General features: G+C 37.4%; 1 protein-coding gene across 1 annotated transcript; it reads right to left on the bottom strand.

Annotated features, from left to right (window-relative positions):
* Positions 1 to 1135: 1135 nt before the first annotated feature.
* On the bottom strand, positions 1136 to 12751 carry Znf311 (zinc finger protein 311). Its single transcript, XM_040282227.2, is given in 9 exon segments — positions 1136 to 2621; positions 2623 to 4112; positions 5911 to 6015; positions 6560 to 6686; positions 7207 to 7298; positions 10746 to 10827; positions 11183 to 11256; positions 11361 to 11455; positions 12630 to 12751. Coding segments are annotated over 7 exon segments (2013 nt in total). The 5' UTR covers positions 11192 to 11256; positions 11361 to 11455; positions 12630 to 12751; the 3' UTR covers positions 1136 to 2513.
* Between the last annotated feature and the right edge of the window lie 995 nt (positions 12752 to 13746).

Below are 13746 nucleotides of genomic sequence, written 5' to 3'. Positions count from 1 at the left end.
GGATGGTCCAGAACTTAAACTGGAATTTCTAGCTTGATAGATTCTGATAAACACTAACTAAAGAAGTGATATTAAGGGATATACTATATGGTTCTCAAGCAGGGCTGAGGATTCTGATTTCAAAGTCCAAATGCACAACAAAGGAATATTTTCCAAAAGCATATATATGCATCATAAATGATCAAAACTTTACACTCTAGAAGAGAACATTTCATCATTAAGCATCAAAGCACAACTACCTCCATATGTGCACACATGGGGGAAGAGTGTGGTCTGTGAAACTTGTTGGTCATCAAATAAAAGGTTCTCTTATAAAAAATTATGGAAAACCATTGCCAATTTCCAGACACATTACATTAAGTTCTGTTCTTAAATCATGTTTTATCATCTGAAAGCCAGATATACAGTTTTATGCTTTATAGAAACAATTTTAACTGAATACATCCTAAATGTTTTCATCAACAAACAATATAAGAAGTGGCCATATAAAACTATTGCTAATTTTCTGTAGATACTGAATCTGAGAAATAATGCTTTCATTTATAACTTTTGTATAATAAACCATAGTTCACATTGGAATTTGTTACTAGAAAATTTTATCTCTTGAATTCCTTGTCTATTTTACTAGATATGTAACCATTTTCCAAAACATTCTCTGTGAAACAAAATAATGCTCCCCTAAACAAAGATTCTATGGTTAATTATTTTTGGAAAGCAATGCTTTTATAGGTTCCTAGTGGACAATGTTTTTATAGATTCAGAATGAACATCAACATATTATAGGCCTTCAGAAATTTTTTTTTTAATTAGTGTGTTTTAATTATACAGAAAAATGGATTAGGCCCTGAAAAATCTTTAAGGGAACAACAACAAAATGACAAAACACACAACCTTACCTAATCAGAATTTCCTAAATTTATTATTTTTAAGAACAATAACTTATAAAACACTTTCAAGAAATTCTGAGAAATGCTGGGTAACCAATTGTTCATCTCTTTCTTTTAAACTACTATGCGGAGGATGAAACCCAGGCCTGGAACACACTAACTAAGCACGCTGCCGCTGACAGTGTTCATCTCTTTACCAGTGAGAGAACTTAGGCTAAGTTCTCAATGATGTTAATAAAAACAAACAATTAATTTTTAACTTCTATTTTAATAGCTTTATTATGTCTTGGTATTTCATTCTATCTGCAACAAAGGACACATAAAGTGATAATATTTAGAAGAGAAAGGGAAGGATATGAACACAGAGAATCTTGAAATATATATAAAAATATATTTATAAGAGTGTTTCATATGCTATGCAAATGAACATAGTAATATTTAAGAAATAAAGTTAGAAAAATTTTGTTGTATTTATAAGACTTCACACTCTTTCCTAAGTAAATTGCTACTTAACACTGTATTGCTGACTTACCTGTAATTCCTAAATCTACCCATTTTCTCACTTCCATTTTCACTCTGAAGCTTAGGAATCCTGATATACAATACAGAGAAGTACCAGTTTTAAGTTTAATACCTTGGCAAAAAATAATCAATGCTTATCAATTAAAAATGTTTTGTGTTGAACTGAGGTAAAACTTCATGCCAAAAGATTTGGTGTATGCATATGGGAATTGCCTAGGTAAGTCTAAACACTTGGGAGATAATTTGTGCAGAATTTATTAGTCATATGATCCTGGACAAGTTCATTTCTTTTGGTACTGGGGTTGAACCTAGGGCCTTGCACATGCCAATCAAGTGCCCTACCCCTGAGCTATCTCTGGCTTTTTTTTTACTTTTAGATGAGTCTCACTTAATTGCCCAGACTGTCCTTGAATTTGGGATCCTCCTGCTTCAGCCTCTCAAGTAGCTGGGATTACAGGCGTTGTGCCACCTTGACTGGCTTTAAGCAAGTTTCTTAATCTTTCTATACCTCAAATTCTTCTTTTTATAGGAACATTGTATGGATTAAACAAATTATTTATTGTTATCTAGAAGTGTTTGACAGTGAGAGCCAGGCATGGTGGTGCATGGCTGTAATTCAAGTGGCTCAGGAGGCTGAGGATTGTGAGTTCAAAGGCAGCCTCAGCAACTTAGCAAGACTGGAAGCAACTCAGCTAGAACCTGTCTCTCTCTATATAGGGTTTGGGATGTGGCTCAGTGGTTAAGTGCCCCTGGGTTCAAACCCCTATATCCCTATCCCCCCCCCCCAAAAAAAAAAAAAGTTTGATAAACCCTTGAAAGTGACTGTGCTCACTGAAAAACAAACAAATATATATATATATAATTGTTTTTAAGAACACTAACTTATAAAACACTTTCAAGAAATTTTGAGAAATGCTGGGTAACCCATTGTTCATCTCTTTCTTTTATAAATTTAGTGAATACGTAAGATAAAGAAAGGATAAAGCCTCTTGGGGGGGGTGGGCGTGTCTCACAATTAGCAGTCAGGAAAACCCTATGTAGGAGAACAAGAAGGACCAGTCTAAGAGTTGGTAAGGAAATGGAAAGTTGTGAACAACAGAATCATTATAATCTGGCATGAATGGTCAAAATACTGATTACTGAGAAGGTCTGGGAAATGTTTACTGGAGAGAGGGATTTCCCATTCTCATCAAGCTCATGGCTTCTCCATACTCAAATGTTTTCTTTTCTTATGTCCAGTAAGATTGGAGCTCACCCTGAAAGCTTTGCCACACTCCTCACATTCATAAGGTTTCTCTCCAGTATGAAGTCGCTTATGTCCAGTTAAAGCTGAGTACTGACGGAAAGATGTGCCACACTCATAGCACGTATATGGCTTTTCACCAGTGTGGATTCTTTTGTGTTGCTTCAGTACTGAATTATGATGAAAGGCCTTTCCACAAATCTCACATGTGTAGGGTCTCTCTCCAGTGTGAATTCTTTGATGATTGGTCAAGTTGGACTTCCCACTGAAAGCTTTGCCACATTCCAAACATTTATAAGGTTTCTCTCCAGTGTGGATTCTTTGATGGATGGTAAGGCAGTGCCTATCCTGGAAAGTTTTCCCACAATCTCCACATGGATAGGGCTTCTTCCCTGTGTGTTCTAGTTCATGAGCCCTGCGCTTACAGTTATGACGGAAGGCTTTTCCACACTTCTCACACTTGTAAGGTTTCTCCTCATTGTGGATTCTTCTATGCTTCCTGAAATCTGCCTTGATACTAAAGGCTTTTCCACACTGAGGGCACCCAAAATGTTTCTCCTGAGTGTGGACTCTTCTGTGTTTGCTTAGGTCTGAGCTTTGACTGAAGGCCCTCTCACACTTGTTGCACTCATAAGGTCGCTCCCCAGTGTGGACTCTTTTGTGTTTGGTGAGATCTGAACTCCCCCTGAAAGCCTTCCCACATTCCTCACATTCATATGGTTTCTCCCCAGTATGGATTCTGCCATGGACAACAAGGGAATGCTTAAACTGGAAGTCCTTTCCACAGTCATTACATTTGTAAGGCTTCTCCCCAGTGTGGACTATCTGATGCACACTGAGACGTGTCCTGGTCTTGAAGGCCTTCCCACAGTCCTGGCACTCATAAGGCTTCTCTTCACTATGGACTTTTTTATGTCTGCAAAGAGCTGATCTGCTGTTGAAGGCTTTCCCACAGTGTGTACAGTTAAAAGGTTTCTCCCCTGTGTGGATTATGTGGTGTACAGAAAATTGATTTCTGGTCTTGAAAGCTTTCCCACACTCTTTACAGACATGGGATTTCTCACCAGAATGAATTTGATCATGGAGAATTAGGTCTGAATGCCAGCTGAATTTTTTGTCACATTTCGCATATTCATAAAGTTTTTGCTTTGTAAACCCTCTATTATATGAAATATGTTTTGAGTTTGAATTAAAGATTTTTTTAAGTACCTTCTGGTTCTTTCCCTTTTTGAAGGTCACTTCTGTAGAGCCTTCTCTCACTTCTCTCAGTTCTCCCCTTACGAATGTTTCCCATTGATTTTCTAGTTTGACATCCTGCATACAAACTTCTCTAACCTCAGGATCCTGGGAAACAATATTTAGAAGACTCTTACATTTCACCCAGAAGACTTCTCTGTTTTCAAATACCTCTTGTTCTGAAGGTGCCTTCTCACTCCCAGGCCATATCCTGCCTGTTGGTACTTAAAAGAGAAAATAAGACTGTCAGAGGAGAGAAAATAAGAAAATAAGATAGGAGAGGTGAAGCAATGTGAATCTGTTTGAAGAGTAAATGACATAAAAAATAAAAACAAATTAAAAATTTTCATAAACACAAAAAAAGAGCAAATAACTTTCATGCTAGAGAAGTTACTACCATTGTGTCAAAGGTCAGGACATTATATGACCATTTTGTCACATTAAAGGGAAGAGACTGAAAGCTTCTCTATCATTCACCTGAGTAGGCTGAAACATTGAGAAGTATGAAGACATTTTAAACTTGGCAAACTTTATGTAAAATCTTTACAAAAATACTCGTTTTCTACAGTCTCCTAGTTTAGTGAGCAGCAACTTCATACACCTAGCCACACTTCATACACAAGCCAGAAAACTGAAAATCATCTTTATTTCCTTCTCCCTCCCCTCATATTTACTCAGCTAACATTTTACAAATTCTAATTTTGAGGTGATGTGCTAAAGGGGTGCTGAAATCCCGATGCAGTCCCCTTTAAAAGAAGTATCTGCTTTGATTCTAAGAGTGGGTTCTGGATGGCCATATTTCTGCTGTGTGACTGTCCATTTGGGTGGGAAGGATTAGAGCGGGATAACACTTTGATCCAAACCAAGCTAGATTCTCTCATCTTAGCCTTTGGAATTGTGATCTGAGTGCAGGTAAGATCAGGCTCTGAGAGAAGTGGTGGCAGGAAAGTATGTGACACAGGGGAGGGAATGTTCTGCCATTTGCTCTGAGGGGCAAAAAAGATCAATTTGGCAGAAAAGAATGAAGAGAAACAGTTGGAGAGATAGGCCTGATTTAGGTGCTATGGCATACCCTGAATAAAGAGTTTATGTTCTTTTGCTTAGAGTAAATTTTTATTCTTGGCAACCAAACAATCCAAAATCAATCTCCCTTCTCCATTTCCACCTGTGCATTCTCACTAGCTATCTGTAATACCCCTCAAATGTCCTTTAGTCTGGTTTCCATTTAACATATACTCCACACTCCTTCTAAACCATTTTTTCTAATAATGTCACTCAACTTAAAATACTTCAAATGGTACTCCAGAGTCACCCAGAAAGAAAGGAATTAAAGCATACAGACAAGAGCCCTAGCTGGGCTCAGATTCTAGTTCTGATACCTAATAAATGTGTGAACTTGGAAGGATAACTTCAATTCTCTTGAGTCAATAACTTTATCTGTAAAATGGGATCATCTGTCCATAATTACATGAGTTAATGTATATAAAACACTTGCCACACTGATGTACTTAACCAATGTTAGTTACAAAGTTCAAGGCATGTAGCTTATCAAACACTCATAGAAAATCCTTCAAACCATGATCTTGCTTTTTTCTACTGCTCCTGAACTTTCTCTACAAATTACCCTAAGTTCTTTGCTCTGGTCATACTCTACTAGTCCAAGTTTATTTGTTTTATTCCACAATACTTTCTCACATGTTATTCCCTCTGCCTCAACTACCTCTCTCCTCCTTCAACTTATTGCTCTCTGAGCCCTGCAATAACTCATGTACAAAGAGGAAAGCAATTTTCTGAGCTTTTTAAAAGGGCTAAACTGCAAAAGGTTATTAGATAGATTGGAGGGGACCAATTAGATAATGAAAGAATACTACCCATGTTTGTTGCTGTTGTTTTCTTTTTCTTGAGTTGTAAATGGATTTCATTTCTGGGACCTTCAGGATGGATGAACTACCACTAAGAACAAGCTATAATCATTTTGTACATGGAAGACGATACGGAACTAAAAGCTTCATCATCACTCACCTGGGAAGGAGCAGCTCAGGAACCTCCCATACTGTAGATCCTGAACACATGGCTCTGCTTCTCGCTCCAGATGGGAGATCAAAGGAGGTTTAGGAAATGAAAATCCTGGTTGCAGAGAAGGAATGAGACTGTGTAGAACAACAAGGAGCTGTTCTTACACTTGGCCCTAATCCCTCTGTTTGTGTAAGGAGACAGGAAAGAAATACCTACTTAGGTAGAGAAAAGGGTTTCTTTAGCATTCTGGAAACAGGTACAAGGATTTGTTTGGAAACTGTCTTAGAAAAGTCTTAGAAGGCTACTATTTTAGGCCCCTAGAAGGCAGTTCACAACTAGGAGCTGAACACATGCCATTTAATGGAAAAACTAGGGAGCTGAAGAAGCAAGAACCTGAGGAAAAGAGAAGCTAGGTATCTCCCTTTCACCCAGACAGAGTACCATTCCAAAGAATTAGAAAACAATAACAAAAATGCCTAAAAGGTTACCTGTTGTACAACAAAGGTAAACCAAAACTTTTATTTTTAGGCAAGATCCTGATGGTTAAGAAAGAGGACTCTAACTTTCAATATGCGAGCCTACACACAACAAAATGAGCATTTTTTTTTTTTAAGGATGGAGAAAGCACTAAGCCAAGTGCAGAAAAGGTTCTTACCAAGGGATACCATGTTTCCATAATTTTCCAACATCACATCTTTGTAGAGATGCCTTTGAAAATAGGTCAGACTCTGCCACTCCTTACTAGTGAAGTTCACAGCTATATCCTCAAATGTTAGCGATGCCTGAAACAATAAGTTCCTGTTGTCCAGGAGAAAACCCCACAGTTTCCTCAGGAAACAGAGACAGAAGAAAGGAATTTATAGGGAGAAGGTTTATAGAAGTGAAAGACTGTTACTCTTTGGTCGATATTTAGAAATGAAGTGAAAGGGAACACAGGCTTTTAATAACTGAAAAATAACAAAAGAGGAAACAATCTACAAGTGGTTTGTTCTCCAACAAAATGTTCCTTATGAGAGGGAGCATCTTGGTTTGAGATTTGTGTAACCATATAATATAGTGAAAATAAGACCAGGGGCTGGGGGTGTGGCTCAAGCGGTAGCACGCTTGCCTGGCATGCGTGTGGCCCAGGTTCGATCCTCAGCACCACATACAAACAAAGATGTTGTGTCCACCAAAAACCAAAAAAATAAATATTAAAAAATTATCTCTCTTTCTCTTTAAAAAAAAAAAAGAAAGAAAATAAGGCCATATTTAGGAGGTATTGAAATAGTTTCAGGAAGGATGAAAGGTGCCTCAGCTCACTTGGGACCAGCTCATCAGTGTGGCATCTGTTTCTAGTAGGTTTTCTTGACTTCCATCTTTAGTGAAGACAGGATATTGAGAAGCTGGTAGAACTGAGGGAAGAGAAATATGCAAGAGTCAGTTTAGCATAACAAAACCTGCTTTAATCTCTTCTTCACCAAATGCAGAAGCACAGCAGCTCTAACCTAGGGGTCAAGCCTACTATCATATGATATTCTCTTCTCCACTATTTCTCTAGGCTTAGCTTTCAGTGTTGAGCTATCAGCACTGGCATGGCAGCCAAGCCAGCTTTAAGTACATTCTCTCCCTCTCTCACTTACTACATAATTTTTTTCTGGTTTGTCTTTGTCTTTGAATAATCTTACCTCTCCTCAAATAGATCAGGTAAAAAGGCTTAAATTACTGATTCTCAGCTTGTATAATAACATTTCTTTCTGTATCTGAATACTGAGGTCATTTCCTCCAAAAGACTTGTGGGGAGAGAAGGGATATATGGGGGAACAGGAGATGTTGAACAGTAATATCCAGTAACAGGTCAAGTTTGTTTCTATAGGTAACTAAATGGCTGGTCTAACTTTTAGTTTATTAGAATAAAAAATTTCCTTGTTTTACCAGAGAAAAATCACTTTTTTGCTGATACTGAACCCTTTTCTTACTAATTTCCTACTATTAAGCCATCTTCTCCACATGAATGTGGTATTGCATGCTTGGCATTTTTTTTTCAGTATTTTTTAGTTGTCGACAGACATTTATTTATTTGTTTATATGTAGTACTGAGAATTGAATCCAGTGCCTCACACATGCTAGGCAAGTACTCTGCCACTGAGCCACAACCCCAGCCTCACACTTGGCATTTTAAAAGATTATATAAACCTAAGAGAAATGATAGTATTTTTAAGATGAAAAAGGAAAGCTTATCAAAATGTCCAAGAGTCTAGGTATAATCTATATGAATTCGGCAAGAAGTACAGCTTCATATTATTAATTAATGGGGTCTTGCTTTATTTCTTGAAGGTCATTTCAACCTTTCATAGCTTCAATGTTTAAGGTGACTTACGTTTCTTAACAGTTTATCCCTAAATTAAAGTCTGAATGAATTCTTTTTGCTATTAACAAACCAGCAATGTTGAAGCCATCTGTTGGTAAGAATCTAGGATCACCTTTGGTCTTAGGCATCCAAAATTATTATTCAAATTTGACCAGAACTCTATTTTAGAACTAGATTTCTTCTCACAGAAATTTCCTAAGAACACCCACTTTGGTCTAGGTTACTCTTGAGATTTTGACCAAGACTGAGGCTATGTCTTAATCATGGTGGTTCCAGTCACTTTTCCCACTGTCTCTCTATAAAATTGCCAAGTTATTCTCCCTCAGCCCCAAGCTCACCTAGATAGTACAGAGCTCATAGCAAATATATATTTTGCCTATAATGTTATATAAAAGTTCTTTTTCTTATAACATCAACAAACTTAAAGCTCTCAATTGGCTTTTTTTAATCAACATTTTATTATGAATGTTTCCAAATATCCAGAAAAGTTGAAAAATGTAAATATCCATTTATCAACCATTTATATTCTATGATTAACATTTTGCAGTATTTGCTTTTTTATCACATATCTAAATTCCTCTATCTGTACTTTAATCTATATTTTGATACATTTCAAAGGAAGTTGCAAACATCAGTAACTTCACCTCTACGTTCTCTAGCATGTATATTACTAATTGGAGTCAATATTTGTTTAATTTTTTTTAGATAGAATTTACATGTAATGAAATATACAAGCCTTAAGTGTAACATTGGATGAATTTTGACAAAAGCATACCCCTATATAACTCAAATTCTCCTCCACATACATATTGGGCTAGTTTCTCAACTCATAGTGATGCTTAAGCTTTATTTTTTAGCTTTAGAATTTGAAAGGTCAGTTTCTCCTCTCTAGTTAAAGGAGGACTGGAAGACTCAGGTCATGAGTATATTTTATTTATTTTTTAAATATATTCTTTTAATTATTGATGGACACAGTACCTTCATTTTATTTATTTATCTTTATGTGGTGCTGAGTATTGAACCCAGTGCCTCACACATGTGAGGCAAGCATTCCACCACTGAGCTACACCCTAGACCATGAGTATATTTTATTTAAAAAAATGAAACAAAATGGGTGGGAGTTGTACCTCAGTGATAGATTGTTTGCCTAGCTTGTGTGAGGCACTGAGTTGAATCCTCAGCACCACATAAAAATAAATAAATAAAATAAAGATATTGTGTCCATCTACAACTAAATAAAAATTTAAAAAATGAGCACCTAAGTTTGGTAACATCTATTATTTTCTACTTCTAAATTTATAATATATCCTACTATTAATTTTCATTTGATTTCTTATAAACAGAGTACTTCTCTTATACATATACATATTAATTTCTTCTTACATATAAAAATATATTTTCCTTTTTCTTTTCCAGGTAATATATACTAAAAAGCTTACTTTTGGGTGTGCCTAGTACTCTATTCAAAAGTTTATGGCTTTCTGGGCCCAATTTTGACTCTAGAATATCATGTCCCAGCAATTATCTCCATGAACTCCTTTCATACAGATCTTCACATATCATCAAAGCAGAACTTTGATTTTTTTGGTACTGGGGATTGAACCCAGGGGCAATCGACCACTGAGTCACATTCCTAGCCCTTTTTTTGTATTTTATTAGAGCAGGGCCTCACTGGATTGCTTAGTGCCTTGCTTTTTGCTGAGGCTGGCTTTGAACATCCAATCCTCCTGCCTCAGCTTCCTGAAAATGCTGAGATTAGAGAATGTACCACATGCCCAACATCAAAGCACACTTCTAATGCTCAGACTCCCATTAGTCCATTTTCCTTCACTTGCCTCAAAGGTTCATGGGACAACATTTATTCTTTCTTTTGCCACTGCTCTTTTATTTCTCAAGTATTTATACTATAATTAAATTTTTCAGGGTTCTTAAAACATATATAAAGAAATAAAATTTAATATATTTTCAAATTGTATATGTTTGCAAAACTGTGTTTGGCTAGAAGTTACTAAATTATACTACAAAGTTTTTCTTCTACTTTTTTATATGTGTAAATATTTATGTACAAACATGTATACCATTTATCATATATATTGTTATACAGTAAATGAGTGGATGCATTAGACTTCTTTGATAAATTTCTTTATAGAAAATTTTCACAAAAAATTTGTATCTTTTTTTAATGGTGCCAGGGATAGAACCCAGGGCTTTGTGCTTGCTAGGTAAACACTCTTAACACTGAGCTACATTCCCAGCCATTTTTACAAATCTTTGTTTTTTGCCTCCCAAGCCCCTGTCCAAATGTGATTTAAGATTAGGGCAGAAACTGAATAACTAAATTATTCTAAATACTGATCCAAACCCAATACAGAAACATGAGAAAGCATTCTATAAATGCTCAATAATGAATAGATTTTTGGATCTGGGAGGACCCATGTCCCTACTCTATTTTCAGCTGCATGACTCCTGTTACAATAGCTGTGCACCTCACCTTTTTTCTGAAGGAGCTGGGTATTGCTGGGAATGCAAAGTAGCTGGCATGGTGATCCTGGACTTTCATCTGAGAGCACAACCTATTGCAGAATGAAAAATGAATTCAGAGAGGTTATAAGAAAAATACATGGGAAGATGCATCCAACCATTAAGGATTTATCTGTAGAAAACACCTCCCAGAAATACCAAAAGAGGGAAGAAAATCAAGGACTCAGTTCCCAATATACATTATGAAAAACAAAAATGGCACCCAGTTATTCTCTAAAACTGAAAAACTAATAATCAGCAAGTAAAGCAGGAAAAACAATGTCAAGAAGGAGAGACCTTCACAAGGTCAGTCTAGGCCCAACACACTCTCACTGCTTTCCTTCTTTCTTGGACTCACTTCTCTTTTCTCCTCCTTGTGATGTATATTGTAGCCTCCCCTCTTCTTACCTGCTGCATCTTTTTACTCAGCTTTCTTTTATAGTCTTCTACCACTGTCCTTATTTTCTTCTTGATGGTCAGATCTAGTTTCCAAACAAATAGTAATGAAATGGCTTCTGTATTTGCCAGTCTCCTTTTGGGGACACAAATCTTGGTGGTACCAGCAAAAGGAAACTCCTTGACTTACAGTGCAGCTGCTATCTGACTTGATGTTTTAAACATTGCTCTGGATTTCAGGTTCATCATCAACAAAAGTCAGGTGTGAACTCACATCTTGCTTTTCTACATATTTGGTGAAGGAGAGCAAAAAGAGAGGAGAGTGACCACGAGAAGGGGAAAAAAACAGAATCACTGAGGACTTGGTGCATCTGTGGAGATGAGGGAGCACAGAAAGACAAATTGAAAGTGTTAATATTCTTACAATAAAATCTCCATTGCTAACACCTTGGCCTGAGCAACCATTATTATCATTCCTTCCCTCCATTACTTCAATAGCTTCCTAACCAGTCTTCTTGCTTCTATCCTTGCCTTCCTTTTGTCTCTTCTTAATACAGCTGTCTGAACATTCCAATTACAACTTAAGTTGGTCATTTCATCTCTGCTCAAGACTCTCCAATTTTACTGAAATGAAAGCTGAAGTCTTTTGGCACAGGGCATTAACTCTTCTGCTCCCCCAAGATAAAAGCTTCAAGTTTTTTAGCAGTCTATAGGATGTGACCATTATCTCTGACATCTTCTTCTACTCTTCTCCCCTTCATTGAATCCCATTCAGCCACAGTGACCTTTATTTATTTTTTATTCCCCCCCATCCCCATTCCAGGCACATTTCCATCTTAGGCCTTTCTACTAGCTGTTCTGTTCGCTTCAAGCTATTGCCAAATGTTGCTTATATGTCATCTTCTCAGGGAGGTCTACTTTACCTTATTTAAAATTGCAACCTACTTTCTCCTTCTAGTCCTGAAATACTTTACCTTGCTTTATGTTAATTCTTCTCTAGGCACTTTATCACTTTCCAATATGGTGCATTAGTTCTTTATATATCACAATCATCATTTATTGTAGTACTACTCGCGCTAAAATGCAGGCTCCTAGACTCGATGAGGATAGGGAGTTTTATCTGATTTGTTCACTTTTGTAATCCTAAAACAGTATCTGCGTTTGTAAATTCTGGATTAAAAATTGGCTGAATGAATGGATATATGAATGGATGCTAGAGATATGAATATAAACAAGAAGTCAGAATACCTTGGGAGCTAGAGTAAGAGGAAGTGAGAAAGAAATCGGCGAGAAATGCCAAGACTAAAGGAGGAAACCTGCAATGCACCTCATCTGACAGCAAAGCACCGCCCGCTCCAGGCCGGCGACCTCAGGTGACCCCAAAACGGGCTAGCGTATTTAAGAAAGGCTGGGAGCGGCTCCCGCTCTTTCCCACTAGCTCATTAGCCAGTTAGGGCACCTGCGGTGGCAGCTCCGGAGCTCCTGGACTGAAGACTCCGTCCCACGCTGCACAAAGGCCCAGACCTTACCGCGGATACTCTCCGCAACAAATGAGAAACGCAAACACACACTAGCTCCACTTCCTACTCGGCCTGGATCATCACTTCCGGCGATTTTCTAGGAAACGCCTAGACTCTCTGGTTGAGCGGTTTCCTAGAAATTCTCAGTCCTCGGGGTTCCTATTTCGAGGAGCTTACTCAAGTTTGTGGAGGGTGGAGGGTCAGTGTAGCATTGACTTACCGTCAGTTAGGGAAATCAAGATGGGAATGGACAGAAATTTTGTGGCAAATATATGAAAAAAGTCAACTTAGGACACAAATAATTGTCTTTTCCCCAAACAACAGTTTCTCTATGACGATTTCAAGCTCACACAAATGTGGAGAAAAAAGTATAAGGAACCCACATAAACTCATCACTCAGAGCTAGTTAAGATTTTGCTGCACTGTTTCATGTATTGTTACCATTTTTCTGTTGAAATATTTAAAGCAAAACCCAGACATGTTATTTCAACTTCACCTCTTAAACGACGTGGACATTTTCTTACAGAATTACAAGACCATTATTCCATGTAGGAAAATAATCCCTGGTTATCACCTAATATGGGCTCCATATTGAATTTCTCTAAATATATCTTCTTTTTTGACTCAGGATCTAAAATCTACACGTTTAATATGGTTATATCTCTGAATTCTTTTGCCTATAATAATTATTATTTTTTCCAATGCTGGGAATCAAACCTGAGGCCTCACACATTCTTAGTTCTCTTTTTAAATCTAGATTTAAAGTAGTTCCTTCCTTCCATCCTTTTCCCCCAATATAATCAACTCACTGAACAAATTGGGTCAATGTTAAGTCGGTGCCGGCAACTTGGTGGCGACTTAGTGGCAACTTAGAACAAAGCAGCCTGCCGGAAAAGAACATCAATTAGATGCCGGCGGAAACGCCTGTCAATCAGCCAGATCTCCTGACTAACGCCTGTCAATCAACAGGACCTCCCTGGCCAATCCTGGAGTTCAGCCAACTCCCCTGACCAACTTCAAGGGGGCAAGGGACCCTAGAAACACCTTTTCCTGTCC

This window comes from Ictidomys tridecemlineatus, chromosome 8 (genome assembly GCF_052094955.1).
Source record: "Ictidomys tridecemlineatus isolate mIctTri1 chromosome 8, mIctTri1.hap1, whole genome shotgun sequence".
In the NCBI taxonomy this organism is placed as follows: Eukaryota; Metazoa; Chordata; class Mammalia; order Rodentia; family Sciuridae; genus Ictidomys; species Ictidomys tridecemlineatus.
Note: the sequence above shows the minus strand (reverse complement) of the source record. Positions and strands in the feature narration are given on the sequence as shown.